The sequence below is a fragment of the Accipiter gentilis genome, chromosome 8, assembly GCF_929443795.1.
Source record: "Accipiter gentilis chromosome 8, bAccGen1.1, whole genome shotgun sequence".
Classification (NCBI taxonomy): domain Eukaryota; kingdom Metazoa; phylum Chordata; class Aves; order Accipitriformes; family Accipitridae; genus Astur; species Astur gentilis.
Window position 1 is genome coordinate 7,413,370 of NC_064887.1, and position 12,247 is coordinate 7,425,616.

General features: G+C 40.4%; 2 protein-coding genes across 7 annotated transcripts in view; one reads left to right on the forward strand and one right to left on the reverse strand.

The window, feature by feature from the left end:
- Positions 1-6,750, forward strand: part of TUT4 (terminal uridylyl transferase 4) — a 54,458-nt gene extending 47,708 nt beyond the window's left edge. For 5 of the 6 annotated variants that reach the window (XM_049807073.1, XM_049807070.1, XM_049807071.1 and 2 more), the window contains 3 exons: positions 1,827-2,349; positions 5,003-5,176; positions 6,207-6,750. In XM_049807073.1, the coding sequence (XP_049663030.1) occupies positions 1,827-2,349; positions 5,003-5,176; positions 6,207-6,298 (789 nt within the window). In that variant the 3' untranslated portion in view covers positions 6,299-6,750. The remainder of the gene's footprint in view (positions 1-1,826; positions 2,350-5,002; positions 5,177-6,206) is intronic. The other variant, XM_049807075.1, reaches the window with a different exon arrangement.
- A 1,068-nt stretch (positions 6,751-7,818) lies between these two features.
- Positions 7,819-12,233, reverse strand: PRPF38A (pre-mRNA processing factor 38A). The gene is made up of 10 exons (XM_049807077.1): positions 12,003-12,233; positions 11,765-11,924; positions 11,093-11,214; positions 10,496-10,581; positions 10,213-10,323; positions 9,528-9,640; positions 8,991-9,017; positions 8,814-8,911; positions 8,418-8,466; positions 7,819-8,163 (listed from the first exon to the last, which is right to left on the reverse strand). The coding sequence occupies exons 1-10, from the start codon at positions 12,130-12,132 to the stop codon at positions 8,121-8,123; spliced, it is 939 nt and encodes a 312-aa protein (XP_049663034.1). The 5' UTR covers positions 12,133-12,233; the 3' UTR covers positions 7,819-8,120.
- Positions 12,234-12,247: the final 14 nt, after the last annotated feature.

Below are 12,247 nucleotides of genomic sequence, written 5' to 3' on the forward strand. Positions count from 1 at the left end.
TGCTCTTTATTCAGTTTACTACTTTAGGTATAAAGTATTTCCTAGCTGATCAGCAAGCATTTATTAGAATGTTTGCTCTAGTAACAGAGACTTTATGACATCATTTTTACTATAATAATATGCTGTTAAGGAGGGACTGATACAGCCCTCATGTAAGTAAAGAGCTGAACTGCCACCATGCTACCACATGACACAGGAGTGTCTTTTTAGGAGCCTTGTATTTCTGCTTGGGAAATTGAAGCTGGACATGGGGGTCCACACACAGTCAGGCACATCATGCACTCTGGACCTACTGCATGTGCACATTCTTGTGTCATCTGGATGTCATGGACTCTGTGTGTGTGTTGCATGGTTGTCATTTGGCCAGGATTTCTTGGTGAATATGTGCTGTCCAGAGATTGTTTGAGGAGAATGGAAAGGGGGGAATGTTAATGGAGCAAGAGAGAGAGAAAAAAGGGAAAGCATGAGTGTGGAAAGCAGACCAAGAGGCTGGAGTTTTACATTTCTCCTCTCCTGCTGCTGGCATGTCCAATGCATGCTTGTGGTGGTTTAATGTTTGCAGGAAGGCTGTAGTCAGTGCATGTGCTAACATGTAAACTGTTAAACTAGTTGTTGTCTTTCAAATCCCAGGTTTTCCTTGTCTTCCTGGTTTGATAGAAAGGCATAGGAGGCACTCATACAGGAACAGTTGGAATAGCAGCAGGGAGAAATCCCACCTTCTGGGCTTCAGCTTTTGCCCAGGCAAAGACACACAGCATGCTGCTATAAGGAACACTCTGAAAGGCTGGCGTGGGGAAGTCCTGCAGACCTCCGGTTATTGAAGAAAAGTGACTGCCAATTTAAATGGACAGGCGAGCAGTCGTGGATAGTGACAAGCTGCAGAGACCTTTAACTTCAGTTGTTTGACAGCAGCTGAGTTACTTAGAGTTTAGCTGTCTGCTGTAGTCTATGGAGGGAGACAAGCAGCTCCAGGGGGAGATTGAGATCTGAGATGCAGGTAATAATCTCTGGTTTAGGTAGCTGTCTGTCATCTGAATTTCTGTTTGGAGGCACCTATCTTATGCCATCACCATCTTGTCTCAGTGCTTAAAACCAGATTAGGTTAATCCAGACTTCGGTAATGAATTTTGGCAGATAAACTGGGCAACTCTTTTCCCAGCCACCCCAGTTCTTGAAGTGCTTCTCTGCTTAGCTGCAATACCAAACAGATGAAATACTCATGCCTGTTTCTGTTGCTGGTGAAAAGGAAAGGTTTGTAAGAGCTCTGCGAAGGCTGTAATAATTGCTATTTCTGTGCCTTTAGCCATGGCGTAACATCAGGATATGTAGATTGAAACTGGGGTTTTGGAGTTTCAATTTCTTGTTTAACAGATTAAATAAAAATTACAGAAATATTAGGAGCTTACTTTGGAATTACCTAAATTGTGTATAGTAATAAGAACCACACTGTTTAGAAGTAAGGTAATTAGTTAATGAAGTTCTGGGCTGTAAATAAGTAGGGTGGGGAAGACACTGATTAAAAAAATCAGAAACAGATGTGTAAGGAAGTAAAATTAAGAGCTTGGGGCTCATGTTTGCTCAGAATGATGTTTCTGATGGTGGGATGTGCCACATTAACAGACCAAGTTATCTGATGGTGAAAATCAGTGTCAGCTGAACTGCAGTTATTTAAACCAGCAGGAACTTGGTTGCAGTATTTGGGGTGTTGCTGGGGAGTGCTTTGCCTTTTTTATGAATAGTCTAATACAGTGGGTGCTTATTAAAGAAAAACACCATTAAATAGCTAGTGAACTAATCAGAAATACATACTTTTTTTTCCCCTCCAGTCTGATTCGCATCAGTCATCTTACTCTCCACAACCTCAACAATTTACACAGAATTCCTCTCAGCCAGCCTCCATTAACCAGACTCAGCCACAGCCAATATCCCAGTCTAAGCACGTTCCGCAACCACAGCAGGGTGCACAGCCACCCCATCAGGTCCAGCTGCCTTTGTTTAACTTTCCCCAATCTCCCCCAGGTCAGTATTCCACCTTGCATAACCTGGGACTACTTCAGATGCACCATCACCAAATTCAGCTTCCCAACACTTCTTGGCCTATTCATGGGCCCGTTATTCACTCTGCACCGGGTAACCCTCCTCATTCTACAAATGTTCCATTTTCTATGAGATCTGGCAGCAGCAGCACCACAAATAACCAGAGCAGTGTAAGCTTGAATGATCCCAGTATCATCTTTGCACAGCCTGCTGCCAGGCCCATGGGAATCCCCAGCACTTCTCATGAGGGACACTGGCACAATCCTGTGACTCCAAACTCACTGGTGAACAATGGCACTGTGGGGAATTCAGGTAACTCTTCTCTGTTGTATCAAACCTCTCGCACTTTTTGTACAAGTGTTAAGTGTTACAGAAACAGCTAATTCTTTTAACTTGTTTTATATTAAAAATACGATGCTTAAGAAACTAAGTCATTACCTTCAATGTCTTAACACTTTCATAGGAAAAAAAGTTAGGCAAGTTGGATCATTGTAACTTTTAGGCATTGGTCCTATCTGCCATTAACAGCTGTGCAACACATGAGAAATCATGCATTCAACTGAGAAACGTTCCAATAATTGTTTGAGTCTAAGGTACATTTCTGTGAATATATTTACAAATACAGTTTCCATTTATGTGTTACGTAGTTTGTTAGATGAATGCTGGGACTGCAGCTACAAACTTTGAGAATGGTTGTGCAAGTTGAATATTGCCTTGTTGCATTTAGTGCAATATAACATGATCTTATGTATTCTTTTTTCCTTTAGTTTATCCTGCCACATTTAACTTCCATAATCTCAATGCTTTTTCCTGAAAATATTTTATACAGATTTTCCCTGCAACAAGTGGGCAGCAGCCTTTTGCCTCATACCAAAGCCAAGTACATTGGCATGTTTGAGGCTGAGAAAAACAGTATATAGTAATTAAAGCCCATACACTTTTCTGTGCAACATAAACTGTAGCAGCCCCTAAATTTAAACTGTGATCTTTAGATCGTGATAATGGTCTTTCAATTTATTCTGAGTGTGTAACTCCTCCTATGTTTAAAAAAAAATATCCATCATACAATACACTGATGCAGTCATTCATCACAAGATGGATATTTTGAATCTTGTGCACAGCTTTTCTCTGCACTAATAAGGTGATTGACAGCAACAGTAGATTTTCAGCTGAGTCAATGGTGTTGGATGAGGTATAATTCACCAATGAGTTTCAAATATTTGTTGAGATGCTGGAGATGCATGTTTTTCTCTTCAGAGCTTTGCGGGCAATATATTTGAGAGAATACAGAAACTGCTACCAGTGTGTTTTCTGTGCCTTCAGTGTGCTTTATTCCTACCTCTCCATTTCTGATCTTAATTCTCTGTCCAGGCTCATCTGTCCCCTCCTCCATGTCCACACCAGCTCTGACTTTTTCTCAAGCAGCTCCTTCCAACCGCAGGTCTTCTTAGCCAGGTAGCTGCCTTCTTTCAGGCAAGCTCCCCAAATCCTAGTGTCTGCTGCATTCTCCCTTAACATGTCCCATTTCTCATCATGTGGCCAACCCTAGTGTCTGCTGCATTCTCCCTTAACATGTCCCATTTCTCATCATGTGGCCAGTCAGTCTGTGTCTTCAGTCTTTCTCCTTTTGCTCTTTCTCAGTTTGTTTGCTTCCACTCTGTGCCGGCACAGAATACTTCCCGGTTTTCTTGTGCTGTCAGTCACAGTATTTTTTTTTCCCTTGCCTCAACTTCCATCTATTGCCTGTCTCATCACACTCCTTTTCCTAGTTCCCAGTTCTTTTGTTTACCCTCTTTGTATTTTAATCAGTTTTGTTTCCTTCGTGGCTTAGATGCTATTAAGGTGGGGTCACTGGGTAGGCGCACAGTAGAGATGCGCTGTCTGCTCTCTGTTTGAAGCCTGCTTTCTTACTTGCTTAGGACAATTTGGGAACAGTAAGTTAGTGGAAACTTTGTCTTGCCTGGTATAACCTTGATTTGGAAGAAGTGACTTTGCTTTCTTTTCAGTAGGCAATTGATTAGAAGTAGGACCATTAGAAGTTTCAGACAGACAACTTCTTTTCGTGCTTACTCCAGGGCCATGCTTCATGTTTTGTTGTATAAAAGTTACTGTTCTTTTTAGACATGTAGCTTGCTTTTATTTAATGAAAGTCTGTCTGCAAGGGTTTTTTTTATGATGAGCCTGAAGGGGAGCCGATGTACTGAGGGATAGTTACTTAAATTTATTTGTTTATTTATTTTAAAATCTACATTGATGAAGTTTTTAAATTAGCAGGCATTGCTGTGTCTTATAAAATTGGGAGCTATGAACAAAATGAGCAGGATTAGCAATACAGCATTTGGCATCAACTGTTGTGTGTCCTGCCTCCTTGGCTGCTTGATTTCTCATCCTTAATGCTGCAGTAACACTGGGTTTGTAAATGGAATAGCTTACAATTTGTGTACTTATTTTAAAAGTTTTTGTTTTTCTTTCTAAAAGTAATTTTACGTTGGTCTGATGATCTAGATATCAAGTTTCTTAAGCATACAAGTATTAGTGGAATTCCAGTGTACATCTGAGAATTATTTCTTGGAGTAGGATAATAGCTTTCATGTCACAGCTATGTCAGTGATAGTGAATATCTGTGTGGGATCAGATATTAGTAACATTGTTCAGACCTTGTATTTTTCATCATGAGAATAACATAGGAATAGTGAAATGGTAGGTCTTGATTTTAATACTGATTCATCCTCTGTCTTCCTCCCCAATAAATTCTATTATAGTGAATAATGAAGTAATTTAGGTGGTAATTTTTATTGATGTATAATTTAAAAAAAAAAAAAAAAAGAAAAAAAAAAGAGTAGCACATCAGACTAATCGCATTAAGTCCCCTGCAAACTGTTATTTAAGATGTAAATTGTATTTGTGACTTACTGTTTTATTATTTCAACTTGCAATGTGCTTTTCCCTTTCAATTGAAAAATAGATCAGGGTTTCCAAGGACAGTTTGGTAAAATGAACCCTCCTTCTGTCCCTTGGGACCATGGGACCCCTACCCATTTTCCTCTCCTCCGAGGAGCGTGGCCTTACAATATGCCTCAGAACTACATGCAGCAGGGAAATGCCAGCTACCCACCGAACAAACCTTTCTACCCTCAAGGTACTAGAACTAGTATATGAATCAACAGCTCATGCAACATGTCTCTTTACTGTCTCAAAGGCTTTAAAAGCCAAGGAATCATGTTTCACTTGCTAGGCTCCCTGGAACCATAATGAATCCAAGAGTCAAATCAACGCTTCGGCTTCCTGTACGGATGGATGAAAATCTTTGTGGGAGGGAAAGGGTTAAATCAAATTCTGAAATCTGAGCCAATTTGCAGTCTGTGGCACTTCCAGCCTCTTTCTCCTTCACTGCTGCTGTCTCACTGTAGAGCCACCTTTGCTTCAATAGAGGTTTCGATAATTTGCCCATGAGCGTGTTAAGAACATGAAGAAATTTTTGTCCCAATTAGTTTTATTGGCTTTTGTACCTTGCCTTGTGGAATGGCTTACATAGATTAAAAACGTTGCAAGACCATAGTAGAAATCAGGTTGGAAGGGGCCTCTGGAGGTTATCTAGGTCTGCAGTCAAAGCAGCACTAACTTCAAAACTAGATCAGGTTCAGTTATTCAGGGTACTTTGTAGGACTGACGTTATCTCAACTCTTTCTGATGCTAGTGAATGGTAAAGGTGTTCAGCATCTGGCAGGACTGGGAAAGGCTGTAGGAAAGAGACCTTTGGCTCCACTAAGAGAGAAACTATGCCCAAATTTTACTTGGAGGCTTTGCAATTTCTGTGTTGCTGGGTCACCTAATACAAAATGAGAGATACTGGCACCAAATCTTTTTTTTCAAAATCTGATCTCTTGTCTGTAGCAAGGTTTTCAAGTGAGACCCATTTAAAAATCTTGAAATTATTTTTGTTAAATAGCTAAAGTAATGCGACAAAATGATGTGTTGATGATACTGAGGGAATTTTGGAGATAGGGTTAAAGTAATAGTGCATTGTCCCATTAAACGGGTTGTACAGAAGCATTTGTGTCAGTCTAGTAAATAGCTTTGTTTCTAAGTAAGATTAATACATTGAATATAGCCAAGCACTGTTAAATATATTTAATTTGCTGAAGTAATTGTAATCCATTTTCTTTTAGCTGGTCCACTGATGCAGAGTAACCAGCGGTTCTCGCTTCTGTCTCAAGGACACCCACACTTGAATCTGAATTACATTCAACAGAAAAAGTGAAATTTAATGGGATTGTGGGTGGGTGGGGGGAGGGGAGGGAAAAAAATTCAGGTTCTGATTTAAAATCTTAATGCAACATGTTTAGATACAAGATTATTTAAGACTGTTTTTAAACTGTATCATTTGTACATAGATATGAGCTATAGTTTTTACTAGTATCACGAAACCAAGTGATACAAATTTCATCTATTTTATTACCCTATTTTTAAGGGGAATTGTGTTTTTGTTTTATCTTGATAAACTGTAAAGAGAGAGAATTTTTAAAATTAAGTTCTTTATTTTCTATTAGCTGTATTCATACTTTGGTTGCTTCAGACTTTATATATATTGTTCTAAAAAAAATAAACTAGAAGGGGATTTCATGTGTTTAAAAATTTGTCACTTCTATTCTTTACAGAACTATGTAGTGCCAAAAAAGTTTTTAAAAGAAAAATAAAACTGCAAAAAAAGGATGCAAGACTTTTTCCTCTTCTCTATTTGTATGCATGCTTGCATTTAACTGTAATTAGGAAACCAGAATAATAAAAACAGCTTTAACTTAGGTATCTTCAAGAAGGTATGAAAGATGAGCAGCTTTAACAAGCCGTACAATCAGTATACCTGTCTTTCCCCATGCAGGTGTCATTGTATGTGCTGTTCACAGCCAGTGTGTCTTTCTTGTAAAATACTTGATTTGAGGGAAGAGTACACCTGGTTTTCTGCTCATAAACTTTGCAAAATAATACAAAAATACTCTAGAAATTTAAAAGAGGACTTTCCATAAATTTACTTGGCATATTACTTTTTGTGTTCTCAACACTCATTGGGCAACATGTGAAAATACTTAAGCTGTAAATGCAGTGTTCAGGCGATAAACCTGTCAGTCCCAGCTCCTGAAGCAAGACTATGAATAAAGGGATGGTACACAAGGGGTTTAACACAACTGATTTCCTGTGATATATAATTAAATGTACTAAGGTGAGAACTTGAGTAAGAGCTTAATTATTCTTAATTTGAAAAACAGGGACTTGCTGAATGCTAACTTCATTCAGAGAAGGTAGAGCTGAGCATAATTGTGTCATATTCTGTCCCCAGTCACAGGCAGGCCACAAACTATGCTCAAAGTAGTGGTTTAGTGTCTTTAAATATACTGAATAACTTCTTGCCTGAAAAGAATTAAGTGGTGCTTTGTCCTTCTTGAAGCTTCTAAACTGTCCGACAGTAGCATCAGAATCAGCATATCATTAGACTTAAGGATGATTACTACAAAGGAACCAATAACAGCGGTGTGTTGAAGAGCTGTTTCAAGTTAGCTCTGGCTTGTAGTAAACACACTGAATTGAGTGTTACTTCGTTTCCTGTATTGGAGGTTTGAGATAGTTCAGGCTGTTAACTCTGCAGTGTCGTAACTCGAACATGCTCTCACTTTGGCAAATGAATGCAGTGGCTGTTTGTCAAAACAATGCCCTGAATTGAGAATGAAGCCAGCTTCAACTAGGGAACATCTAAACAAAGTATTATGAGAGAAACAGCAAGGAGCCTTTAAAGACAAACTGCCCCTTTTTTTTATTGCTCTTCACTAGTTTTTACAGGCCTTGAGAAAAACAATTTAAAAAACAATCCTCAAATTCTATCAATCACCAGGATGAGTAACTAACTACATAAAAAGTATCCTTAGCTTTCTTTTAATTAAAAAAACCAGACAGACAAGACTTGTACAAGAGAAGGATTAAAGAAATGGACTGCTAAAGCAGCCAGAACATATCCAGCCATCCCGTAAAGCAAACAGGACAGCATTAGACTGCAGTTCAAGGTCCTTAAACTGTGTGCTAGATTTAGTTTGTTATTCATTTCCTCGCCGACTCTTCTTGTGACTTTTCTTAGATCTGAAGAAAAAAAAAAAAGCCATATGACACAGTACTAGTAATTGTTTCAAAAGACAAAGGTGATTCATAGCAATAAGTGTTGTTTTCTGTTGTCAAATACGGATAGTGTGACTTGACTACAACACTAAGGGAGGTACTGTATGAAATATTTGGTCTCCAACATTGTAAAAAGACCTTCAATCCCCAAGATTAAGTGACAAGTAAGAGCTCCTGTGGCAGTACGGACACCCTTAAGAAACAGGCCAAGCCTTTACCTTTCAGGTGATTTGGAATGACTTCTGTGTCTGTGACTACGATGATGCCCTATGAGATAAAAAGGTAACAGTTACTTCCATAGACCCTGGAATTCTTTTTTGTTCTGCTAATGCAATCTGCTTCTAGTGACCAAGTGTCCTAGATAATGCCAGAACAACCCTAGCCTTAATTAGGTGCTCAAATTAACCTCCTGGCAAATATTTGAAAAACGTACTCAAGGCAATTTTTCATGTACTGAAGGAGTTCTCCAGCTGTGCTTTTGTATAACTAGCAGGTTTATGAGCCAGATTAAGCACCTATGCTACTTCCTGATATCACGACACAGATTTTTCTTGCGGTGGATGTTCTGCTCTAATAAAGACTTGCCAGAGTTAATCTGTAAATGACAAATATACCTGGAGATTTAGATCTTGATCTGTGGCGTCTCTCCCTGGATCTGCTCCGGTGTCGCCTTGGGCTTTTGCTGCGATGCCTCTCCCGGCGTGGTGATGGACTGAGAGAAAGGAAGCTTTTAAAATAGCCGTGCTAAAAATGCACACATTCTAAGATTAAATAATAGAATAAAAGACTACCTTCTTCTCTTTGGAGAGCGGCTTCGCCTGTAATTAGGGGAGAAAAGAAAAAGTCACTAAAAATCAGGAGCAGAACTACCTGTTTAATTTCTCATATTCTCGAGCAACAGCACGAGGGCTTCCTTTGCACTCCCCCGTGTCCCCAGTTAGCGTGTGTTTGGCCTCCTGCACAAGAGGTAGTACATGCTTCTGGACTGGCCTATACAGTAAGCAGATGAGGTTAGTGATGAGTTTTTCCTGGCTTATTACCAGGATTTTCTCTGCAGCCTCTGGCTTACATGAAAACAAAGCACTTGGTTCTCCTTAATATCTTCACTGTATCATCAAGTTTAGCTAACGCTGGCCAGCAAGTTCAAGAGTCACTGAAGGACTAGAGAAACAGGCAGACAGGTTGACTGTGTCTGTGCACTGCAACTCCTTCAGAAAGTAGCTGAAGGAATTGGGAGTTTTAAGAGATTCTGGCTGAATTGTCATCTTCACTTCTATGCTTTGCTGCAGCCATCTGCAGCACAATAGGTAAAAGAAGAGCCGTGTCACCTTCTTGGAGACCTGCTTCGGCTCCGCCTGTATCGCACAGCTGGAGATCTGCGAGGTTTATCAAGGTCTCTGTAGCCTCTTCTGCGATGGTCAGGAGAGGGTGCTCGTTCCAGCTGGAAACAATGGCGGTGGAGAAGAAGATTCTGTAAGTCTTGTTTCATCAAGGTTTTTATCTATCAGTAAAGATTTCTGAACAATTAATATAAATGACAAAAGTCATGTAATCAAGCTTTCCCCATCCTCAGGTATTTTGTATTTAGAAGTAAGTGGTACTGCCTAAGTTTGCCAACGGGAAATTCAAATGGCCACCTCTCATACTGTTGATTCTTAAGAAGTACAGCAGAATTGACTATGATGGTCACCGTAACTTTCATCATCACCTTTAGTTCTCACCATTATGTATGCATGTAAAACAATTTATCTGAAATACGTTTAACACAGAACAGATACAGATTTGTGAATTTCAGGAGACAGAAAAGTTTGACAAACACAGAGCACTTGAGAACTGCTTCAGGGTCCAACAAGTTCCCACAAGCAGCTTATATGAAAACACGTTAAGTGGGGGACACAAGAGTTCCAAGCAGCCTCCTGGTGTCTCCCCTTCAGTATTTCTCATAGGGTGTAAAGTGTTCTGCAGTGGTTCAGCACCACCTTTAACTATCCCTTTCCAAAACAGTTCACCAACCTTTTCATCTTCCTCTTCTTCCTCCTCACTAGATTCTACATCATCCATGTCTTCTTCCAAAGCACTAACACGAGGCTCGAGTTGCTCAGCTTCTTCCAGAACGTATCGTTTCTAGGAGAAATTACAACTTTATCTTACATAACCCAAGTAAGAACAAACACCTGAGGAGGCATCTTGTGTGCCAGAAGGGCCTGTATCATAGCTTTAGGCAACAAGCCAGTAGCTGATACAACTATTGAATCTGATGCAGTTAAGAATTCCACAACCATCTACTTTTCCAAACCTGTAATCGAGGCAGAATGATGTCACATACACGTTCCTCATGGAGTAGTTCATCAATAAATTCATCCACATGCATCAGTTCAAATTCTGGGAAGGGAGGGAAATAGCATTTAAAAGACAAAGAAGATTAACACTAGCGGCTAGAGTAAAGATGTAACACTTCAGACAATTTATGTCAAGTGGGCTGTACAAACAGCCGTTCTAAAATCATTCTCAAAGATGAGGAAAATCATCAGGCCTATCTTGAAAAAAAGGAAATTGCTGCACAGCTAGGATTAGCAGATTCACATAGCTTAAACCAGCTCTCAAACGGTGTTTCTTTGGTATTTATAGAGCTGCGTTTCAGTGCCCGACAGAAAGAAAGCACTTGGGGAAGGCAAAATAAGCAAGGCAGTTCTCATTTGTACAAGTCAGCAAGACTAGCAACAGACTATCCAAAGGATGAATAAATAAAAGTAAGGTTTCAAAAATATGGTTATGCCACGATTTTTTAAGCTTATATTACTAAATAGAACACTTATCTAGCATGATATGTTTTTTTTTAACAAAAGGTCATCTATGAGGTACTAAGAAACCACAACTAAGTGAGACTGCTTACCCCCATTTCTGTTCTGACTTTTTATTTTTCGATAGTCATTGTACAGTGGTTCAAGATACTTGTAGCAGTCAATGGCAGTGCCTGTCAATCTCATGTACAACGCACCAAGCATTCGGACATACCTGAAAAGTAAACCATTTCATGTATCTGACCTTTCTGCATAGTCAGCAGTTTAGATAAAAGAGGAGTTTTTCCCACAAATTTCTGAGGAAAGTCAGTACACTAAAATAAATAGAATACATGACTGTTTAGATTTTCTCCTTCAATTACTCAAGTGTATATATATATATATAAACATACATATATATATATACACACACACTCAAGTGTGTATATAATAATCTCTGTATGGGTGCATGATCACTCATAAAGACAAAATACTGAAGAAAAAATAGATTAATGTGGCTCCCTTAACGCACATTGTTCTAAATACTTAAGGTGGGGGTGTATTATCACAGAGAGCACATGCCACAAAGGCAAACCACCATTCCAACAGCCCAAGCGACAAGGAGAGCAGTCTTGAAAGCAAGAGGAAGGACATCCTTTTTAGCGAGAAGAGTTCATCAAGGCCCACTAAAAGCTAAACCCGGCACTGAGGTTTCCCTGGCTGGTTTTGGACCGTTTCATTCAGTACGACAAGCAACAGAGGGAAAAATCAAGCCACCAACTTACTTGAAGTCCTCGTTTTTTATGAACTCCACGATGATGTCCTTTTCGGGCTGGATCTGCAGCATCTTCAACGTCAGGCACAAGAAGGGCGTAGGCTTAATGTTCCCGCCATAAACGCCCCCCACGTACTTCAGCTCCATGGCCTTGTCCACCACCAGCTCGGCTAGGAGAAGGACGGGCCGTCAGCGCAGGCTCCTCACCGAGCGAACTCCCCGCCGAGCCCCCTCCCGCCCCGCCGTACCCGTCAGGCCGAAGCACTCCTCCTTCCAGTACTTGGACTCGTAGATGCGGGTGCGGATGATCTTCTCCACCAGGTACTGCGGGTTAGTGCCGTGGATGCTGTGCGCGTCCTTCACCGTCCGGTTCGCCATGGCCGCCGCTAAACAGCTCCCCTCTACTCCGCGGCGGGCCGCCCCGCTCCCCTTCCGTGAGGGGCCGCAGCGCCTTCCGCTTCCGGGACGACGACGCCGGCCGCCATCTTATCTT

What these genes read in the sequence shown, in the direction of transcription:
- PRPF38A (XM_049807077.1), bottom strand. Translation starts at nt 12,132, where the DNA reads ATGGCGAACCGGACGGTGAAGGACGCGCACAGCATCCACGGCACTAAC. An exon ending in TCATTCTGCCTCGATTACAG is followed by an intron (nt 10,324 to 10,495) that starts GTTTGGAAAAGT and finishes AATTTCTCCTAG; the next exon opens with AAACGATACGTTCTGGAAGA. An exon ending in AAGAAGAGGAAGATGAAAAG is followed by an intron (nt 9,641 to 10,212) that starts GTTGGTGAACTG and finishes CATTGTTTCCAG; the next exon opens with CTGGAACGAGCACCCTCTCC.